Source organism: Psammomys obesus, unplaced genomic scaffold (assembly GCF_907164565.1).
Source record: "Psammomys obesus unplaced genomic scaffold, mPsaObe1.curated_primary_1811, whole genome shotgun sequence".
NCBI classification, from domain to species: Eukaryota; Metazoa; Chordata; class Mammalia; order Rodentia; family Muridae; genus Psammomys; species Psammomys obesus.
Window position 1 is genome coordinate 7,127,673 of NW_026585504.1, and position 8,883 is coordinate 7,136,555.

At 44.5% G+C, this 8,883-nt stretch overlaps 1 protein-coding gene across 1 annotated transcript; it reads left to right on the forward strand.

Annotated features, from left to right (window-relative positions):
• The first annotated feature begins 475 nt into the window (after positions 1 to 475).
• Il1b (interleukin 1 beta) lies at positions 476 to 6,773 on the forward strand. Its single transcript, XM_055604840.1, has 7 exons — positions 476 to 531; positions 1,186 to 1,247; positions 1,746 to 1,794; positions 3,321 to 3,522; positions 4,028 to 4,192; positions 5,240 to 5,370; positions 6,124 to 6,773. Exons 2-7 carry the CDS (start codon positions 1,201 to 1,203, stop codon positions 6,331 to 6,333), a joined length of 804 nt encoding a protein of 267 aa, XP_055460815.1. The 5' UTR covers positions 476 to 531; positions 1,186 to 1,200; the 3' UTR covers positions 6,334 to 6,773.
• Positions 6,774 to 8,883: the final 2,110 nt, after the last annotated feature.

Here is an 8,883-nt window from a genome sequence, read left to right on the forward strand (position 1 = left end):
CAGCTCCTGCAGGCAGGCTCCGCACTCTCCAGCCAGACCAGGAGGACTATTGGTGGGGTACCACCTATAGTTCTCAAACTCCAGCTGGGAAGCGCCGCATTTGCGGGTGTGCGTCTGCACGCCCTCCTTTGTTCCACACATCCTGACTTCTGCTCAGCTAACGCAGGAAAGCCCCACATTTTAATATTGACACCCTCTGCACAACCATCTAGATGAAAAATAATGCCTGTTTCCACCATGACACATTTGCAAATGTGTCACGGTTTGCTGCCTCTTGCACTTCCAAGGATTAGAAATTATTTCAGGGGAACAGCAGCCTCTTCCTCCGAGTTCCCATCAGTCTTCTTCCCCCTCCGCACACCTTCGACTTGGTTGTGAAATTGGTTAACCCAAGGGAAAATTTCTCAGTTCTTCACTTCTGCTTTTGAGGGCTATAAAACGGAGGGAGAGCTGGCGGACAACAAATCCTGTCGTGGTTCAAGGCATAACAGGCTCATCTAGAATTCTCTCCAGCCAGGCTTCCTTGTACAAGTAAGACTTGCCTCTCACAACTAAGTCCTCAGAAAGAGGCTATCTATCTTGTCTGTCTGTCTGTCTATCTATCTATCTATCTATCTATCTATCTATCTATCTATCTATCTTCTATCTCTATCTGTTTCTCCCCTCCCCCTGATAATGGGCTTTTTATTTTTTTAAAAAAAGTAGCTCTAGGGCTAGGGCTTATGAAATACTCTGGAAATGAATAGTGTTTATGTATCATCTGATATCTAAAAGGTTAACTGTCTCCTAGAAAAGTTTTCTGTTTGGGGTTTAGCTCGGCTGTTGCTTTAATCTAGACCAGTGTTCTCAACCTGCCTACTGCTGCGGCCCTTTAATACAGTTTCCCAACCATAAGATTATTTTCGTTGCTACTACATAACTGTAATTTTGCTACTGTTATAAATATAATGTAAAAATCTGTGTTTTTCAATGGTCGTAGGTGAGCCCTGTGAAAGGGTCATTCTCAACCCACTGGCTGAAAACCACTGTTCTAGGCCTGTATAACAGCTTCTCGATTCCTTTACTCATTGGTTAGAGATCAGTTTTTGCATGCCTCCTGAACTAGAGCTTAGATGAATAGAAATGAAGGTAGCCCCTCAGGGAACTCACACTGAGGATGTCCACTCACTTTCTCTCTTCACACAGGTGTCTGAAGCAGCTATGGCAACCGTTCCTGAACTCAGCAGTGAAATGACAGCTTTCCACAGGTCAGTGGGGGAGCTGGAGAATGCACATGGGGGTGGTCTACGTGCAGAAGTCACCTTGTCCCCAGTACACCTCCTTCAGTGGCTATCAGGGTTCAAGTCAACCTGGTTTAAAGGCTGATTTCACTGCTTCAAGCCCAGCCTGGGGACCTAGTACTGTCCCTGCAGGGACTCCTACAGCTGCAATGGAAAGAGAACCTTCCATATGGACAGCACAGGAGAGCCATTTGCAAAGTCTGGCTTGGAAGCCAGACTTAGATTTCAGCTAAGTCTGCTAGTTTAGAATTTAGAAGTCAGAATTCAACAGAGACTACCCAGAGTGTCCACTCACCTGGCCCAGAATCTGCTTCCAGACTGTTGCTTACATAACACTATGGAACTTGACAGAAGTCTTCAGGAAGCTTTTAGCACCATACTCTATGTAGGTTTATTGACAGTGAAGGTTTGTGTGCGCAGTATTAATAAGGAGGCATCACTCGAGCATGTCTGTTTTCATTTCAGTGATGAGAATGAGCTGTTCTTTGAGGTTGACGGACCCCAAAAGATGAAGGTGAGACCCTGGGTTTAGCTTCCAGGCTGTGGAGGGGCTGTGTCATGGGAAAAGCTCTAAGTAGGGTGAAGGGGACTGGGCTGCCTTGCTCTCAGGATATTTTGTGTTGGGATTAGTTTGCCTCTTTCAGTGAGATAGGCACAGGCAACCTACGCACTGACTGGCTCCCGCACAGCTTTCACCCTCCCAGAAGCTCATTAACTTTGCTGGTGGTGATCACGGTGTTTCATGCTAGGAAGACAGTCTTCACCACACATTTAGTCCTCCTTTCAGACGGGTCACTTACGTCAGACTCTGGATGCCAGACACAATGACCTTCAGAATTAGCTCGGCTCCCTTCTCCACCATAGAATAGTTTTTATGTTCCTGGGGAAGAGATTAAGACAGAAAAAAAAAAAAAAATAGGTGATATAAACAAAGAGTCAATTAGGATTTTTTTAAATAACTTGTGACCTTAGACCAGATGTTTTATTGCCCTGTGTGACCTTAGACAAGCCACTAGACCCTTTGGGCTCTCCTCTCAGAAACATGGGGCCTGAGTCAGAAGATCTCTGAGATGTTGGCATTCTGCAACAACCTTCAGTTATGAAATGTTTTCAGTGTTGGCCAAGCCTGTCTTAGCACATGGGCATTTTCCAGACTCACTCCCATGAAGAGCCATGTTGACATCCCTGCTGCCCCTGCCTCTTCCCATGATGGCTGATAATGCTCTAATGTGCCCGGGTCAGTAGGCAGGTGCTTTTCTCAGACCTTTTCTCAAGTCCATGACAGCCTCCCCCAGCTGCAAAATCCAGTCCTCAGCTTAAATGAGTATTTTTTTTTTTTTAAAGACCATTGGCTCAGCCCTAGGAGGAGCCCCACAGCTTCTCAGCCAGGATCTGGCCCCTGCAGCCTGCTCAAGAGCCTGGCTCTCACTGGGAGGCTCTGCTCTGGACAGAAACTTCTCTCCCAATCAGCTTTTCCTTTAGATCATTGCAAGTTTCCAGTACTGTCCTCCAACTCTGAAACTATTATGCCTCGAGGCACCTTCGGTTAGGCCTTCATGCGTTTCTCTGAAGAACAGGAAAGTGGTAACATAGTTCACAAACAGAAACTGTGCTTCTAGTGTCTGCCAAATGCCTGCGAGGAAAGGGGTGTAGGAAAAACAACTGAGAGCGTGTTGGGTAATCTCGGCTGACGAGGAGACAACATGAACATATTGTCATGAGAAATTAAATGTGCGGTGTTGGAGCAGCAAAGACACCAAAAGACGAAAGGTTTAAGTAGGCGTAATTATGCTGTGAGGCAAGCTCTGTATGAGAAAGATAAAGTAGAAAATGGGGTTTAGTATAAAGAGTCCAGGAAGCCTGTGTCTGATTGCCATGTACCCCTGGGTAAGCCACTTCAATTCTCTGGGCTCCGGAGACACAAGGATTATGGTTAAGAACTTAGTTCTCTCCAGGGCCCTTGGTGTTCTCTGGGGTTACAGGAGGAGCACCACCCTGGTCTGACGACTTAATGTGCTCAGTGCCTGGCTTCTCTAACAGGGCTGCTTCCAAGACCTGGACCTGGGCTGTCCAGATGAGAGCATCCAGCTTCAGATCTCCCAGCAGCATTTCAACAAGAACTTCCGGCAGGTGGTATCGCTCATCGTGGCTGTGGAGAAGCTGTGGGGCATGCCTGTCTCTTGCCCGTGGACCTTCCAGGATGAGGACCTGAGAACCTTCTTTTCCTTCATCTTTGAAGAAGGTACTTGATGAGAGCCGAGGGCAGACAGCAGGCCTTCATTTTGGACCCTCCCAGTCCACCTCTTAGTCGTCAATGTCCCTTCTCAAGTGCGAGACCCTGAGTGGTAGACATTCCAACTGTCAGAAGAAAGCAAGGAAGCCTTGAGAGGACTGACTTAAAAGAAGGCCTTAATGATGCTTACATTTGCAACTCAGCCCATTCTTTCTCCAAGGACTTTGGCTTACACTGGAGCTCACAAGTCTCACAATGTCCCTGTTGAGCTATTCTTCTTACTGGCAACATTTTCTGTAGGCACCACTGTTGCTAGTCCACAGTGAAAGGTCATAACACTGCAGCTTGTCTCATGATGCCTGATCCAATACCCTTGCCCACCCAACTCCCAACCTCTTTATACCCCACTAAAATGAGCATAGACTCTGACTGGGCATGCTTAGGTGTTGCTTCGCTTCGCTGGGCCTGCTCTTCTAATTGTCTACCTAAGCAACATCTGTTCTTTGACTTTCAGAGCCCATCCTCTGTGACTCGTGGGAAGATGAGCAGTTGGTGTGTGATTTTCCCGTCCGACAGCTGCACTGCAGGCTCCGGGATGAGCAACAGAAGTGCCTCGTGCTGTCTGACCCACACGAGCTGAAAGCACTCCACCTCAATGGAGAGAATATACACGAACAGGGTAAGTAGGCACACCTTGGTTCCCCATCCTGGCCTCCTGGCAGCCTACTAGGTCCCTGTGTTTTAAGATGGCAGACTATGGCAAACATAACAACAACAAAAAGATCATTTTCCAGCCCAGTCACAAGGTATAACGGATTGCCAATGTTCTGCCAATGACTGGTGGCCATTAGTGTGCAGTCGCTTGATGGGCATGCCATAGCTGCCTGTGGGTTCTTTTTCCCTCCCTGTGAGGCCGAAATGTGGATGGTACGGAACTGATATGTCCATTTCTGTTCCCAACCCTGTCCCTTGCCCCAACATCCTTCCCACCAAAACCACATGGTTCCTTGTGGGGAGCTTTACTGACCATCAGGAACTTATCTCTCTTCGATAATAGCAAGTGTTTCAAGTGCGGTGAGGGCATCTTTAGATGTAGGGATGGACTTGGCACCACGCCACCGTGGCTAAATGGGCAACAGCTAACAGTAGTGGCATGTGCGCCTCTGTTTGGCTTCTGATCTTGGAAGCTTTGAAGAGAGCTGTCTGCTCTGGTCCAGGTGGAAAAGAATCTTATTTCTTTATAAGGAATTAATTCTTATTTCTTTGAACATTATAAAAGTGGCCAGGGGTCTCCAATTGAGACCGCTGTGGCTAAGATCAAAATGGGTGTCTCCTTTTTGAAGCCACTCTTCACAGCTAAGGCAGTTCTTCCCACTTACTGCTCAAATTTCTCAAAAAGTACTGACCCTGAGTCCTTTTAGGAACACAGCTTTACCTGTTTTCATAGTGGCCAAATTGTACTGTCAGGCTGCACTGATAGGCACACATGGCTTTACTGCTTAAAACTTAAACATTAGATCCCTTTCATTCTTCCTTGCTGCTACTATGAGCATCGGGGGAATCCTGGACCAGCCCTCTGACCTATGAGAAGCCAGCTAGTCCCTCCTGTGCCTAAGGAAGCTCATGCTGGGCTCTCCACAGAGAACCGTATGGTTTTGCCTGTCAAGGCTGCTTCACGAGTCTACCCTGCTTGTATCCTTGAGCCCGATTCTTCTTCTTTCTCCAGTGGTTTTCTCCATGAGCTTTGTACACGGTGACACAAGCAGCAACAAAATACCGGTGGCCTTGGGCCTCAAGGGAAAGAATCTGTACCTGTCCTGTGTGATGAAAGACGGCAGGCCCACCCTGCAGCTGGAGGTGAGAGAATTGGCCCAGAGAAGCCTTGTCTGTCGTTGTCTTAAGACTCTTTGCCATTATTTACTTCTCAGACATCCACCTGCCCTACCCTCCAGAAAATGCTGGCGGCCTTCTTGACAGTTTACATAAATACAGAACAAACTTAGCATTACTTTTAAATGCATGTAAACCCCACTCCCATGGGAAATTAAGCCATTTTGCTGTCATTAGCGTGTCCTGCCACTCTCGTCAGCCCCGACAGAACGTGTCGTGTCAAGGCAGAAAGGGTCGAATGTGGCTACAGTTTTTCCCTCATCTGAGGGAGGACAGTTTGGAGAACTGTTCAGTTGGTGGGATTCACCAGCAAACATCGGTCCACTCCTAGCACTTGTAGCATTCCTAACAAAAGCTTTCATTCCCAAGCTGATGCCATTCTACCCCAGGCTTTAGGGGGAAAAATATGACAAAAAAATAAATAAATAACCCAGAAACTAGGTACTCTTGGAAGCTTTAATATAATTTTCACTTTTTAAGATATTCCTACCCATATGATTCTCCCCCTTGGGCTTAAGGACTCAGAACAAAAAAGGACTCCTTCAGTGGTTAGATAGAAAGATGGGGTCACTCAGTAAAGAATGTGGCCCCAGGTCTTACAACCTGTGCACCAATGTCCTCTCCAGAAGCCCTGAGAACATGTCTAGCATGTTCTCTAACATGCAGTAGCTTTATCCTTTTCATCACACACACGAAACAATTCTTTCTGTTTTTCTGCAGAGCGTGGACCCCAAACAATACCCGAAAAAGAAGATGGAAAAGCGGTTTGTCTTCAACAAGATAGAAGTCAAATCCAAGGTGGAATTCGAGTCTGCACAGTTCCCCAACTGGTATATCAGCACTTCCCAAGCAGAACATAAACCTGTCTTCCTGGGGAGCAACAGTGGGCAGGATATAGTTGACTTCACCTTGGAATCCGTCTCTTCCTAAAGTAAAGACCAGGCTCCTGATGTTTCTGAAAACACAGGACAGGTCATGTTATGGAGCTCCCTAGTCACCAACGAGGAGACAACTCTGTTTCCAGGGGAATTCTTAGTCCTCTGCCTAGACGGGTCTCTCTTACCTGTCCTGTGTTTTCAGAAACATCAGAAACATTCTGTTCAAAGAAAGCCTGTCTTTTCTTCCTGGCCTCTGATGAACAACCACTTATCTATTTATTTATATATTTATTGATTGGTTGATCTATTTAAGTTAATCCAAGGGGCACACGAGACAGCGATGCCTACAAAAGAACCCAGTGTTCATGTTTATGGAATAAATTGAATTTGGACCAGTGCATAGCCTGCACTGGGTTCTTTCGGTGAAGCTGAGAACAAACAGGCTCATACTATGCAGAAGAGGATATTTATGAATGAACCGTTGTTTTGATGAGGATGAAATAAATTACACCAAAACAAAAAACTTTCAGCCTGGTTATTGACTTCTCTTAGAGTATACACAGAAAGAAAAAGATAAATGAGAATTTATCTTGAGAATTCTTACTGGAGGTCAAGAAGCCCATTCCTCACAGTGGAAGACAGCAAAGTACCCTAGATACATCCTTGGTCACAAATATAAACCATCTCACTCACCCTCTTAACTTCTTTCTTTCTTTCTTTCTTTCTTTCTTTCTTTCTTTCTTTCTTTCTTTCTTTCTTTCTAGGGCTGGAAAGATGGCTCAACCAGTGAAGTGTTTCACTGTGCATGCATGAGGATCTGACTAAGCTCTCCAGCATCAGTACAAAAAAAAAAACCTGGCACAGTGGTACATGGCTGTAATTCCAACGCTGAAGATGTAGGAACAGAAAGATCCCTAGGGCCTGATAGCCAGCCAGTCTAGTGGGCATCCACATCCATAAAGGACCCTATCTCAAAAATTAAGGTGAAAAATAATTGAGGAACAGATTATTTTTATCTCTGGTTTCCATGCCAACATACGTGTGTGTGTGTGGGCACATGCACACACACACACACACACACACACACACACATGCACACCACAAAGGGATTTTCATTACACATGACTCATCCAAAAAAATAAGATCAGCTAAAACTGTAAAGGGAGTAAGATTTGCTCCTAACGGTTGACTTGTCTAGTCATTTAGTTCACAAATATCTGCTAAACAAACACTTGTGCACCTAGTACAGAGATGAATAAGCTGAGAGTTCCTAGTTAGATTGGAAAGGAGTGGATGGATAGATAGACAGATGTAAAAATTAAGGCAACATGACCAAATAGAGAGAAGATAAAGTATAAAAGGAATAGCCAAGAGGAACCTAGAGGGTCTGGCAGAAGAGATGACAAGTCAAGGAGGGTGACATTTGAGTCAGATGTAAAAGAACAAGGGCAGGTTAGAAAAATGAAAAAAATGGCACATCAAGTATAGGGACCCAAACGAACAAAGCCATAGGGACATGAGAATGAGTGATGCCCAGAGAAAATCAAGAACTAGAAGCAAACTTAAAACACAAAACAAATTACAGAAAAAGAAAATTGTACTTCACCCCAAGTAAAGGGATAATTCTCTGAGCAAACAAAGAGTTCCTTTCCAACAGTAGAGGAGGAATATATTGAATATCCAGCAATAAACTTGAAGGGTTATTAACAGGCCAGGTAATCACAGGAAGGGGAATGCCATCAGAGCTGAGGCAGAACAAGGGTTACTCAACAATACTCCTAAGAAGAAAGTCAGTACAAAAGTACTTTGAGATATTGATGTATTCCTGTCTGGCTGACAAACATCACAGGTTTAACACCCCCTGTTAAAGTTATCGAGATTGTAGGGAAACCCCACTGTTAAACTATACATGGAAGTAATAACATCTTCGAAAGGAAATGCGATAATGACTGACAATCACAAACTTTGCCCCAGCAATCTTCTGAGGATGCAGCCTATACAAATATATATGATCTATATGAAATGATATAGAATCAGAATTGTTCATTTTACATAGACCACTCACAAAAATTAGAGCTAACTCAGTAGCGGCAAGAGACAAAACTAAAGAATGAGAAAAGACCTGGCTCCCTTCACCAATATGGAATGCTTTCCAAAACCTGCAAAATAAATAAATAAATAAAGATAAACAAAAAAACACACAAACAAATAAATAAAATAAAGCAAGACTAGAAACACCAACTTCCAAAACCGAGATAGGAGGAAAGGGCAAAACCCCCTATTCTGCTCATGTTTAATCTGAAATTTCTAGAGGATATATAAGAAAGATCCAGGAAATAAAACATATGTGAGCACGCACTGGAATCAAGCCCCCTCTGTATAACTTCTATACAGTTTAGTCTTTTTAATCATGTGAATTTATCACCTTCTCAGGCATGAAATACCAATAAATTTTTGTTTTTGTTTGTTTTTCAGAACAAAACAACTTAAATGACCAGCCACAGAAAAGCAAACACTGAAATACCAGTGCTTAGGAGCTCTCCTCAACACCCTATTCCTTTGTTCAGTGACACAATCCTTCTGCCCCTTTCAGGTCCAGCAG